Here is a 13972-nt window from a genome sequence, read left to right as displayed (position 1 = left end):
GTAAAATTACTACTTTATAATATTATGACTTTATTCTCATAATACTACGACGTTTTTCTCTTAAACTTATGACTTTATTCTAATAATATTACAACTTTTTTCTCATAGACTTGTGATTTTATTTACATAATATTACAACTTTTTTTCTCATAAACCTATGACTTTATTCTCGTAATATTATGACTTTATTCTCGAAAACTCAGATTTATTTTTTTTCCTCAATGTGGCCCTAATACTCCGTTGTACCGTCGTACCATAGACCTACAACAATGATAAATAAAAATGAAAATGTAAACAAAAAACAGTTATTCATTTCCATTTTTAAAAATCCACAGGGAGCCACTGGAGAGTGGCTAAAGAGCCCAAACTTTACACCTTGTCTTGTCATATCCACCCATCTTAGTGAGAGCAGCCAGTAATAATAACTCGTTTTGTTTGTAATGTCAGCTAAAACATAATTCAGTATCAACCAGCTGTGTGTGTTATTCCCATGTCTCATAATAAGCGCATCGCCCTCTGCTCCGGTAGCCGTGGTTCTGTCCTCTCTCCTAGGGGTCACACGCAGGCGTTGCTACGCTGCGGTGTGTTAGCATAGCATAGTTACCGGGCGGTAGAGAGCAGCAGCCTGTTGTTTAGACGTTACGGTGCAGACAGACAGACAGACAGAGGACGCAGCTGCTGTCACATGCTGGATGAAGCTGAACCTGCGGGGATGAGGAACTGAGCTTTAAGTCGTCAAATGGGAAACGCTTTTTAAGAAACAGTGAAAACAGCTGTTAGTGTTATAAATTAGAAGAAGTTGAGGTCCACGCGGACGCAACCGTTGGAGCTGGAGCACGTTCGAATATCGTTACCTGGGAGACCGTAGTTACGACGACGGAGACACTCTAATAAATACCAACATATCTAGAATAAAGCCTTCACGAAGAATAACGAAGTTAAATTAAAACAACGACACTAAGAAGAAGAAGACGAGGACTGAAGCAGCAGCAGCATGGTGAGTGTTTGGGGCCTGGGAGAGAGAGAGGACACGCTAGCTTAACAACCTGTTTGCGTCCTTCCAGTTTGACTCGATCAAAACTGCTTTACTGCTTTTTGTAGTAACTTTTACACGTATTAAAGCTTGTTAATTAATCATTCTCCGATTTTTATCATATACACGGACAGTTAATCGTGTGTTAACTTTCAAACCTTGTCAAACAAATACAAGCTCAGGTTTTAGGAGTGTAAAGTAAAGGCCGGTTCTAACTGGTCCTGCTGGTAAAGTTAAGCTAGTTAGCTAACAGCAGCTATTAATGGAGTCAACACGTGTTTACCAGTATTATGAACAGGGGGAAACGGACACTCCATTACAAGTTGTTCTAAATGTGTAGTTAATTTTCTTTTTACCGTTCATGTGTAACGACTACTACACGTGATTAGTGTTAGATGTTAGCTAACTAGCTACTTAACGTAATAAAGGTCATGGCAGTACGCTGCAGAGACGCCAACTTTGCAAGGGGAAACAATGATGATTTGGTTAATCAATTAAAGCGCAAACGTTTTGCATCCAGCTCTTTTTAATTAAAGATATTTGTTTGCATATGGTCGCATATGGTTGTGCGGGCACGTCGGCACCATGTGCTCTTTTCTTCCCGACCCCCTTCAGAGCAACGCTGCTTTGCCTCGCTGCAAACAGCTGAGTTGTTGCCACATTTTTGGATATCAAGACAGGTTTGGACTGAAATGTTATGAGACTACAGTTTCGTGTATTGGTTTTTGCATCAGTGACTGAAGCACACTTAAAGGTTTTGTAATGGATGACAGGTCACAAAATGCCTTGTTTCTAGTCACGTTGGAAGTAGTGATGTGTCAGTTGCGAACGAGCCGGTTCAAAGAGCCGGCTCTTTTAAGTGAACGATAAGAGCCGGCTCCCCTCCGAGAGCCGTTTTTTTTTTTTTTTTTTTTTTAATTCAATGCAGAATGATAGGATGATCTTCTCCGCACCACGGGCACTCATGCACTGACTGTGACTGAATATTGTGTTAATGACATCTATGCGACCAATCAGGTGATGACAGACAAGGATCTTACCATCAAGCAGGGAGGGGCGGGGGTGCGCGGCGCGCTGGTCATCTACAGGTACAGAGCAGGAGAGAGAGGAGTGCGGTGCGCGAATAGATGAGTGACAGTCAGAAACGAAGCAGCATGTAAAATCATGGTATTCTGGAAGTTATGAGGTTTAGTATAATTATATTGAATCATTTAAGTGATATATCTGCACACGTACTAATCATAGGTCAAAGCAGTGCTAAATTTGGCTAAACAATAAAAGGCAGAAGTGGTAAAATGAAGAACCGTTTGGGAGCCGAAAGAGCCGGCTTTTCTTGGTGAGCTGAGCCAAATGATCTGGCTCACTAAAAAGAGCCGGAATTCCCATCACTAGTTGGAAGCTCAGAGGCAGACTTGCGCCATGTAAGGTAACATGTGACCGTGTGAGAGGCGAGGTGAGAGTGATAAGGAAGCCTCAAAGTCGGATGGTTTGTTTTGGGTGTGTGTGTATGTGTGAAGGAGAAGAAGAGCTGAGGCCTTTTCAAAGAAGGAAAAACTGGTTCTGAATGTTGTGGGAGCTTAAATGCTGTTATTTTGAGGTGTTGTTGAGTAATAGTAACTTAAAAATGCCCAAATGTCTTGCAACCAGGGATGTCAATCGATTAAAATATTTAATCGCATTATTGTCCATAGTTAATCGCAAAAGTAATTGCAAGTTAATCACACATTTCTGTTTTCTGTTCAAAATGTACTTTAAAGGAAGATTTGTCAAGTATTTAATACTCTTATCAGCATGGGAGTGGGCAAATGTGCTTGCTTTATGCAAATGTATGTATACATTTATTATTTGAAATCATTAACAACACAACACAGTGACAAATATTGTCCAGAAACCCTCACAGGTACTGCATTTAGCATAAAAGGATATGCTCAAATCATAACATGGCAAACTGGAGCCCAACAGGCAACAACAGCTGTCAGTGTGCTGACTTGACTATGACTTGCCCCAAACTGCATGTGATTATCATAAAGTGGGCATGTATGTAAAGGGGAGACTCGTGGGTACCCATAGAACCCATTTTCATTCACATATCTTGAGGTCAGAGGTTAAGGGTTCGCTTTGAAAATGGTTGAAGTTTGGAGCGTTATTTTGCCTCCTCCCAAACATGGTTGGTACAGGGTACATATGGTTTCATACGGTGCCAGTATCTTCTATAGCATTAAAACTGAGCCTGGGACAACCTCCGGAAGATCGATTGCGTCAAAGAAATTCGTGGTGTTAAAATGAATTTGCATTAATGCGTTATCGCTTTAACTTTGACAGCTCTACTTGCAGCATGTAAAAACTGCTTTCATACCTTCTTCATTATTTAGTAATTGGTTGCTGATTTTTTCCTGAGTTCCCTCACATAGGACATGGATCTGATGCATGTCATTTGGTCAAAACCAAGGCATTTTACTGTGTAGAAATTGCTCTTGTTTCAAAGGTCTTTCTCTATCTCTGATGTTAAACAAGTTATCTTGTATGAACGGTGGACTTGCAGTCATGGAAAGCATGCACATAAGCAGTGATTAGCAAGAGGTGTGTGTATTTGATAATTTGTTCTATGTAGTAGAAAGATGCTCTGTTCGCCTATTAGTAGTTTATACAAGACACTGCTTAACAATTTCACACTACACAACTCCGTTCACATGGTGATCTATATTTAAAAATGTCTCTTGTTGTCCCTCCCCTCCACTGAAATCAGTCGCAGGGCAGGGAACTCCAGACACTGAGCACATTACATCCCATCATGTAAAAATGACATCCAACCATGTAAAATATGACTGTTTCAAAATCAAGAAGATGAACAAAACACTGCTTCCTGCTCTAACTGCACTTGTATCTTGTAACACACTGTGTAAAGTGTACCCAAAATATTGTACATATTTTCTGTAACACAGTATATTCTTATAATCCTGCAGGTTACCACAAACGGAGCAGGTTTGAACCCCAATGCTAAAGTGTGGCAGGAGATCCCTGCCCACCAGAATGACGTCCCAGAGGGGACTGAGGATTCTCCTTGCCCGCTGACCTGCCCTCCTCTCGCTGAGATGACCGACGGTATGAGCTTATTCATATCTGTGTGCAGAGAATTTCTTCACCTCATGTATATTTGTCATTAATATAAACCAAACTCCTGTCCCCACTGCACTGGTACATCACTAAGTATGGGGATATACTTAATGTGTGACACATATACGTATTTATTGATCGTTACTGAGATAATTATAGAAAAATGTGGCATTTGATGAAACTGTTGTAACTCTGATCGTCATGGTTATGAACAAAGATAAAGCATGACAACGTTTGTTTAGACCATGAGATGCTGTTGTCTAAACATGACCGTTATTTCTCAAACATTTTGTTCCTGCTTGCCTCCACTATCTCAGGTTACGCAGACGTTCCCTCTTCCGGGGGAAAAGGATACGATGCTGAATACCCTGACAGCACTGCTGACTGCGCGTCTGTACCGACAGAGGGCCTTGTGAATGGCACTGACCACCCTGACTTGGGTTATTTAGTCTTTGACCCACCGTGCGACTCAGCCGTAGATGGTGATGCTGCTAAGGAACAACCGATGTCTGAGGAGAGCCTGAGAGAGTCTTTGAAGAAACAGCTCGAGTTCTGCTTTTCTAGGTTAGTAGTGAAGAAATGTACAATCTTTTTTTTATACCACAAAATTGCAGCTGTTTCGTAATTGAATTGCCTTTGGATGTGTGTCATACTGCATAGAACCAGCTATTTCCTCAATGAAGTATATTAGTATACCTGAAGTGCTGTCATTTAGAGGTATGAATCTCTGGTCTAACAGCCCTTGATTAAATTTACTTCAATTATTTTGACATTTTGAATGACGTTTTTTGCCCAATGTTGTTTTGGGTGTTTTCAGAGAGAACCTGTCTAAGGATCTGTACCTGATATCCCAGATGGACAGTGATCAGTTTGTTCCCATCTGGACCATTGCTTGCATGGAGGACATCAAAGCCCTTACCACTGACATGGACCTCATTCTGGATGTATTGCGAGGTACCATTGCTGCTCTTCTGCCTGTATTTGTGAGAAATGCTTGCAGATTCACTGACACTTAAATTTACACACAGAATCCAGATACAACTTTAAAATGTTCTGAACTTAAATCTTTTCATAACATTAGTGGAATGGGGTGAAAATGCATGTCTGAAATAAAGGGTCTCCTGCTGTTGTTAATTCTGGTGGTTCCCTGTTGAATAAGTGACCACCTTAACTAAGAGTAAAATAAACTGAAACGCTGAACGACATTTCTATGGAGAATGGAACCTGCCAAAATCAAAAATAAATGAATACATAAATAAATGACTCAATGTATATATAAATATGTAATTAAATATAGCAAAAAATAAATGTAATGGTGAACACACTTATATTTAGGTTGTGTCTTTGTTACAGGCTCTCCCATGGTGCAAGTTGATGAAACCGGAGAGAAGGTTCGGCCAAACCACAGTCGCTGCATCATTATTCTGAGAGAGGTGCCAGAGACTACACCAGTTGAGGTAAAGAAAGCTCCATACTGCATACTAAGCACATTCCTCCGCACCGGCCACTCATCTAACCAGGGATGTCACAATACCAGAAATGGAGTAGTTGAAACCAGTGAAATTCCACGAACCATTACACTGTTAGTCTCGAGCTCTGAGGGTACCTGCTGTACTGAAGAAAAATGAGTACCGACACGTTTTAAGAATTTTGGCATCAACTTGGTCCTGAAGTATCGGATCTCGTGACGTCCCTACATCTAACTGTACAGTAAATCCTACCAACTAGGTGCTCCCACATGCTGATACTTACAGACAAAGCTGCTGACCAGAAGTTAAAGACAGTGATGTGTAGTACCTGCCCCACTGTATTTTGATGTTAAACTTTGTGGATTAATTTGTTGTAGTGGGTATATCATGGCTCATTGACAATTTATTATCACAGAGCCTGCAGAGTGACCTGATGGGAGTTCAGTGTTGGAGGGAGAAATGTATAATACGTGCATTGCATCTCTTTCACAGGAAGTGGAGGCTCTTTTTAAGAGTGAAAACTGTCCAAAAGTGTTAAGTGTTGAGATTGCACACAACAGCAACTGGTACATAACATTGCAGTCAGATATGGATGCACAACAGGTACGTCTCCACATTTCTTTTTAAATTTTGACCAACTTGCATAATAACATAATACTGTATAATTTTATTACAATGCCATATATAATTTTCTATTGACGTATATGATATAACTACTCATTAGATGTGGCTGTTATTTGCTCTGGTTCCATTATTCTTTGAGACCAAAGGCGACTAATATGACCTTGGTGCGGGTGCAAGATTTGGATAAGCTAATTCTTGATTAGCCTGTTCACTTTGTTAAATGCAGCATTTTAAGGGTAGATGCTTTCAAGAAATTGTGTGCCTTTTTACAGCAACTTCATCTTATGTGCAAGTTTACAATTATGAGCACTGAACATCTTACTAGTAGTGCTCTGGGAGTGAGGGGGTAGGGGGAGAAAGCTTTTATTACTCACATTTGAAAGGGAACAATGCCGATTTTACAGTATTGTGAATATTTGGCTCTTTTCTTTTTTGTCCTCAGGCTTACAGATACCTAAGAGAGGAAGTGAAAACTTTCCAGGGAAAACCAATCATGGTGAGTTCTGTCACTGACTTTATTTAGTACGTTACTAAGTTAAGTTTTTATTTCAGGCTGGATCACTGCTTATTATTGGTTCTATTTTAGACAGTAGTTTGGAACCCAGCAAGCCTCGTGTTACACAAGTTGTGTCAGCTGTCACGTCTCGACTCTCTGGCAAGGCTGTAGCCTCAAGAGTGACCTTGGGATTTGTGTGCACAGAGACTTGATAAGCAAGGAGCTGTTGCACACCTATATCTCCAGACAGTTTGATATCCCTTCTTATCACAATGTGACATTTACCTTTGCATTTCAGGTCCTAATACATCCTTTTTCAGTTGGACTTTGATTTGACCTTGTCTGCCCCTGATAAAACAAATGAGGCTCTGACGTATTAACAATGCTGTCTAAACCCCAGTGATGATCAGTATCGCGCTTGGAAGGACCCATATGCACTGTGGCTGGCTGGGAGGAACTTTTCATCTGTAGCTCCTCATCAATCTGCTGTATCTCTGCTTCTACACTGTACCTCTACTTTCCCTCATCCTCTTTTACTCTCCCACCCACTCACTCTCCCTCCCCCCTTCTTTCCCCTAGTCAGTGCAGTGTTGTATGACCTAATGACCGTGAGATTATGAGATCTGAGGGGACTAAAGGACGATAGACAGATCTACAGCGCTACTTATCATAGGTACAGTGGAGGTGTCACATCTTCCCTCTTAGCAAACATACCTGATTGTCTTGTTTCCCTCTCCCCCCAGGCCCGCATTAAGGCCATTAACACGTTCTTTGGTAAGAATGGCTTCCGCAGTGTGGACTCAGGTGTGTACAATCAGCATGCCCAACCACAGGCTCAGTATGGCTCCCCGGTCTACATGCAGCAGGCGTACAGCCCTCAGCAGCAGTACCCTGTATACCCCGTGGTGTCTCCCTCCTGGAACCCTTCCGTCATGCCTTACTTTGAAACACCACTGGTAAGAACCTCAATGTATTGTTCAGAATGCCTTGTAAAAAAAAAAAAAAAAATGTATACGTTTTTTGTTTTTTTTGTTCATAACACATGAATTGTGTCAGGGGGCTCATAGCAGTGTATATTGCATTAAATGTGATATCAGCTTCAGTCCATATATAGATGTATTGTGCAGTGCATATATAATATGCTGGATACAGGAGCTTGCATCTTTATATTTTGTCTATGGTTCAGAGCACCAGAGAGATTTTTACGGAGCTTATGGTCTAATTTGATTTTCCACTGCTAGGCACCTTTCCCACACAGCGGATTCATGAATGGTTACAGCAGTCCTGGGAACTACGAAGCAAACTCAAGCTCCATCAGCACCCATCAACCTATGAGCGGGAACCGGTAGGTGCAAGTCATGACATGACAACTCCCTCATTCATAGTAATGCTGTTCAGACTTGATTAACTCTCTTTCATGTAACATATATCACATTTTAAGCACGTGTAAAGGATATTAATTTGGCTTAAGTATCAAAATGTGCCTTTTCATGGTAGTAGTCAGTAGTAACATACGTGTGTCCTTTGTGTATGCCCAGAAACCATGTTAAGGGTCACCCTAGGCCTGGAGACGTGCCCCCATCTTCTTCAATGGCCCCGGGGACCCTGATGGACAGCCTGACTGGTCGCTTGAGTCCACGGCCCCTCCAGACATCAGGGACGCCGACTGGCACCACTTCAGCGACAACCCCTCTACTCTCCTTCAGCCTTAAAGACACTTCTCCACAGGCTACCATACCCAGTGGATATCTGAGCGGGGCTGCACGTGGCAGGTGAGGGAATATTATCCTGCTTATTAACACTGTGGCAGGGGTCGGCAACCTTTTGTTATGAAGTGCATGATTATTTTTTTTTCGATTATTTTTTTTTTGTTAACCAGTGTGCCATATCAACAATAAGGTTTATTATGACACCACAACAAAATTTAAATCTCCAATAGATCTGTAATTTTCTTCCATTCATATAGACAACATGCATAGCAACATTTTTAAACGAGGTTAAAACTGAGTATATGGCTCGGCCGTATATGGTCAGTCTGTGAATTTGTGGTCAAATTGTTGGACAAATTGTCAGTGGTCATGTCTATAATGTTAAATCCAGAGGTCCACCAGGTCCGATGAGGACACTAGTGGACTGGAAACAACATGGCGGTCTGCTCGTAAACTTGTTATTCCATTTAAACAATCCACCAAAATCTACTTCTGAAGACATTTTAAGCGAGAAATAGGCTATGCCACTGCTGAATCTCGTTTCATTTTAGAACTAGATCACCTAGTTTGACAACTTCGTCCAAGTTTTGTGAGCCAGACGCGTCGCGCTGGACGGGCTCATTTGCATAAAGGACTGTTCCCTGCCTTTTTTATTTTGAAAGTTCAACAGCTAATCAAGAAACTCCAATACTCGGCCAACGAATCGTGTAACTTCATCACTGTCAGTCAGTCACTCAGTGACAGACTTCAATACCTTTGAAGGGTTGACCCTCTGCGGTCCAGCCAAAAAAGTTTTTCTCAGAACATTGTGATAATATATGAGAACACTATAACAAGACTGCCATCCTTATGAAAACATCCACATCTGAGTTGTAATCATTAACCCTACCAACCTTCCACCAATCTTGTTCATCTGCAATAAACTTAACAAATTCTGCCAAGAAGGCAACGACTACTAGCCAATCTTTGGTTGAGCTACCACATGCCGCATCTAAAGTTGCCTAACCCTACACTCAATATGGAGATTTACAACCAAAATGTGACAGGTTAATACGCATTTAGGCTTGTGTTATGTGGTGTGAATAATTTTCTGTTTTTGTATCTTGTCCTGTACTTTCTGTGCACCTCTCAAAGTTATATTGCCAAGATTTAAAACAGTTAGTGGAATCAGCTCACAATCAGTTCCAAGGAAATGCAACCCATTGCATTCTTTGTGGTGATGTTTCTTACATATAAATGTAACTTTCATATGTAAAACCTTCTAATGTAAAACGATCTGTCTTCATTGTAGGAGAGGTAGCAGCAGAGGCATGAGGAGGAAAAGAGAAGACGAACATAACATGGTCAGCATATTTCCTCTTTTACCCATTTATTTATTTATTTTTAAATAACGTATGTTGCGTGTTTTTGTGGTAAGCTTCACACATTTACGCTTAAACTGTAATGAAAATTACAGAGGCCCGTTCCTGTGATGGAGGTGCCTCCTCCACCAAAGTTTGACCTGGCAGCTTCCAATTTCCCTCCTTTGCCGGGATCTGTGGTCAGCACGCGGGGAGAAACTATGCCAGAGATGCGCCTTTCTGATGTTGTGCGTGGCATAAAGGTGATCAACAAGGTAAAAATCTTGTCCTCTTTGATACCTTTTACTGTGAAGAGTCATGTAAGCAGCATTTAAGTAACAGTTGTATAAATGCACATCATTTTAAATTCTTGATTATTTCAGCCTACGAGCCAAGACGTTAACAAGACCCGACACACAAACGTCTCTGAAGATGCTTTAAAAAAGCCAGATTCTGTGACCCCAGTTGCTAAGCTTGCTCCTGTGACGCCGCTCACAGTGGTACCACCAAGGTAAAGTGTACTTCAAGCTAATAAAATGTCTGTGAATAAAAAGGGCAAATACATTTATTATGAATTTAAAATGACATATCTTAAACTTTTTATGTCGATTTTAGTGTTTCTCCTCCAGTGAAAGAAGAGGATATACCTGAGCCTCCTACTCCAAAGGAAGAAATATCCTCGTCCTCGCAGGCTGCCTCCCCAACAGCCTCTGAAGCGGCTCCCTCCACCTGCAACCAGTCTGTCTCCACAGAAGCACCTTCCCCATCTCCCCAAACTCCAACATCTCCAACATCGGACCTGGTAAGGCCTGCCTTCTCATCATGAGTGCCACATTAGCTGGCAGCATCATCTTATAGCTCCCTGTTGATTCATGCATCATTCCAAGACCCCCTTAGACTGTTTTTTGTTACCAGCCGTGACAGCGTGTGGCTGGTATTGTGATTCTGTTCAATTATGTACAAGTCAGATGTATAAAGCAACTTCTCAAACTACCACTGCAGCATTATCCACTTCTCTGCCATTGATCTTAATGGTCACTGTGTCAATGATGGACTATTTTATATGGTCTTTTTGTGTTTATTACACATATGATGAATTTCTTTTTGTTTCTTAATCATTTATTTTACATCTTGATTTAAAACTTTCACCCATTATTCTCTTACCAGGGGGAAAGAAAGCTCAGCTATGCAGAGGTGTGCCAGAGGATGGCCAAGGAGCCGCCACCAGCACAGACGGCCTCTCCCTCCCCTCCCGCCTGCTCAGCCAGCCAACCCCTGCAAGAGCTCAAGGTCAACAGGGTTGAGGAGACTCGGCCCAACTCCAGGCGCACTACAGACAGAGCAGACAAACCCAGAGACGGCCGCCCTCCTCGTCAGCCGTTACGCTCCTTCAGAGGAGCGAACGGCCAAGTCCGATCTGCAGGGCTGAAGGCTCGGGAGCATCAGAGAGGCCTGAATACTGGCAAACCGTTTTCCCCACACCGGGGAGCCAGACGCAGTGGCAAAGAACAAAACATTCCCCCACGGTCACCAAAATAACTAAAGGAAAAGGAACCTATAAATCATGAACTAAAACAGAAATTTATATATATGTAAATAGACAGAATATATTTCATTTGGCATACTTTTTCAAAGAATCCAAATATTGTTGCAGACCTGAAATTATTTAGAAAGACTGTAAATAGATATCCCTTTTTTGGATAATACATATAGTCTGCTGACTTGAAAAAACATACTTTGCTTAAAGTAATATTACCATGATGTTCCCAAAAGATGCCTCCATAAATGGGCTGAATCTGTAGTGTGTGTGTGTTTAAGAGGGAAAAAGAGGGATCTTGTTACTTTTAAATATAAGGTATTCTAACATTTAGTAAGCGCTGTCAACCTCCAAAATGACCAATGAGGCACATTTGATTTCTCTCTGAGCGGTTATTGTTGGCAGGTGATTCATCTTGAGCTTTTTTATCTAATTTGTTTTGCATTGAAATCAAGGATATATGATTATATACTGTATGAAATGGAAGATGTTGAATCCCCGGCAGAATAATAGAAACATTGGGGTGTGTGATTAACTACAGGAGGTTTGAACTTTGAGTAGCAATGTTTTGAAGAATTTAAATTATTTATGTAGAAATTATTTCCAAATGATGCTAACGAATATGACATGGATTTCAGACCATTGAGTCGTGTAATGTTTATAATCCTTCAATGTTTTCGCAGTAGTTGTCTTTGTGATGCAGAATTACATCAGTACTACTAACATTTGAAATGAGCCCTGTATTCTTACTAGAGTAGATCTGCTTATTTTGTCGTTGTGGCAGGATTTAATCGGTGATTTAACTCCTGTGCAAATATGTATGTCTTGTAAAAATTGTAGAGCATGAAAACTCAGTTTTCAGCCAAATAACCTACTGTTGCTGAGGGTTGTTAGACGTGAGCAGGAGCAGAAAGACTGTCTCTGTGTTTTATCAGATGTCCTTAATGCTGGTGTGTGTCTCTCACAGCAAGATTACTGGGTTTGATGGCTAACTTTTATTTCAGGCCTGGCTGGTTCTGTCTTTTCAGTTTCAGGAAAGGTTTTTAGAGTAGGATGGTAGATCTTGAAGAATAAGGTGTCCTTAACTGGTGACTAGCATGTGAATTATTAAAACATATTGGATGATGTGAGGAACCTCAGGAGGAGAAATCGGATTTTCTTCCACAATAGAATTTTGTGGCCTCTTGCTGATTTAACATAGCGATTTGATGGTTGATGCCTTGGCCAGTGTCTAGACTTGATTCTGTTACATTGCCTGCGTCATCAGTTTTGATTGGATGCATTAGGGCTTCAGACGAATGTAGTCCTTTTGGCATAAAACCAAGCTTGATTTTGGTAAATGTCTATGTAGTACATTTCCTTAAGCGTGTGTATATACAGATTTCTTTTTGATCCAGGTTCTTAATGTACTTGTTTATCCTGCTGTAGACGAGTTTCCTTTTCTGTAATTGTGTTTTTCTTCTCATGTTATTCAATGTTTGTGTAATATTAGTAAATTGGTGTGTAGACTGATCTGAGAAAAGCTACTTGGTTATTGACAACTGAACTGGATACTGATCAGCCACTCATGGCTCAACAATGAGCAGAACAAGCCTGTACCTGTGATGGTTTGAATTAGTGAAATGCACTATCCTTTTATCACAAGACTTGAGTGCAGTGTACAGTATTTTGTCTTGTTATCAGTAGTAGTTCAGTTGTCTCCTGTGTATTCTGTATATCATGTCTGTGTACATGTGTGTGAGAGAGAGAGAGAGAGATATAGCTTCTGCTTCAGACTACATGGAACTATTATCTTAAACCAAACATCCAGTGCCTTAAGAGTGTTTCATTTCAGTATAAAGAGTGCAAGAGTTGTGAGCACATCAATTTGTCACCCTGAACGAGGCTGTTTAGTTGGTCGTCAAAATCCAACATTATCCGTTTATGACACTCGGAGACACTAGATCCTACTCAATGTTAATCTCGGTGTATTTTAGGTTTAGCTGCAGGGCTGGTTGGAATGGAGTTTAATGTGTGTGTGCATGCTTGTTTGTCCATTACGTGTCTGATCCAGTTTATTTTGTTATCTTGTCAATGCAATTTCAGTCTTATAACAGAACTCTGCTTATAACTCACAATCAAACATTGCAATTTTCAGCCAAGTACACACTGGTTTATTAAGTGATTGTTATTGTTGAGCCTGAGGTATGGAAATAAAGATTTATTTTTAAACAGCTGTGACTTGTACTTTGTGTAGCTATATTTGCACTACATGTTAAACCTGCAGTAGACAGATTGTTTTGGCATCATTGGGCAACAATTCCATAACCTTTCAGCATATTGTAATTCAAGTGTTCTGAGCGAAAACTAGACTTCTGCACATCATCATGGCTCTGTTTTCAGGCTTTAAAAAATCTAGCCTGTGACGGGAGACTGGCCAATCACAGGTCAGTTCAGAGAGAGCGTTCTTATTGGCTGTTCTTTCAACGATGGCAGCTGTCAGTGAACTCCGATGAAATAGTCAAACTAGGCAGCGCTGATCAAATATGAATCAATATTCATTGCAGTGTATGTGAATGTCATCAGCTGACAGGAAGTACACATGGACCCAAGCTGTTGCCTAGCAACGCAATTCTGTTGCAATTCCGTCAAAATGCACTAAAACGGAGCG

General features: G+C 40.9%; 1 protein-coding gene across 1 annotated transcript; it reads left to right on the top strand.

Moving 5' to 3' along the window:
* The first annotated feature begins 578 nt into the window (after window positions 1-578).
* On the top strand, window positions 579-13537 carry larp4ab (La ribonucleoprotein 4Ab). The gene is made up of 15 exons (XM_074633263.1): window positions 579-997; window positions 3997-4135; window positions 4465-4711; window positions 4965-5101; window positions 5501-5604; window positions 6109-6219; window positions 6683-6736; window positions 7480-7692; window positions 7978-8081; window positions 8275-8508; window positions 9737-9788; window positions 9902-10060; window positions 10169-10296; window positions 10401-10587; window positions 10953-13537. The coding sequence occupies exons 1-15, from the start codon at window positions 995-997 to the stop codon at window positions 11322-11324; spliced, it is 2244 nt and encodes a 747-aa protein (XP_074489364.1). The 5' UTR covers window positions 579-994; the 3' UTR covers window positions 11325-13537.
* The last annotated feature ends 435 nt before the right edge of the window (window positions 13538-13972 follow it).

This window comes from Sebastes fasciatus, chromosome 1 (genome assembly GCF_043250625.1).
Source record: "Sebastes fasciatus isolate fSebFas1 chromosome 1, fSebFas1.pri, whole genome shotgun sequence".
Lineage (NCBI taxonomy): Eukaryota > Metazoa > Chordata > Actinopteri > Perciformes > Sebastidae > Sebastes > Sebastes fasciatus.
Note: the sequence above shows the minus strand (reverse complement) of the source record. Positions and strands in the feature narration are given on the sequence as shown.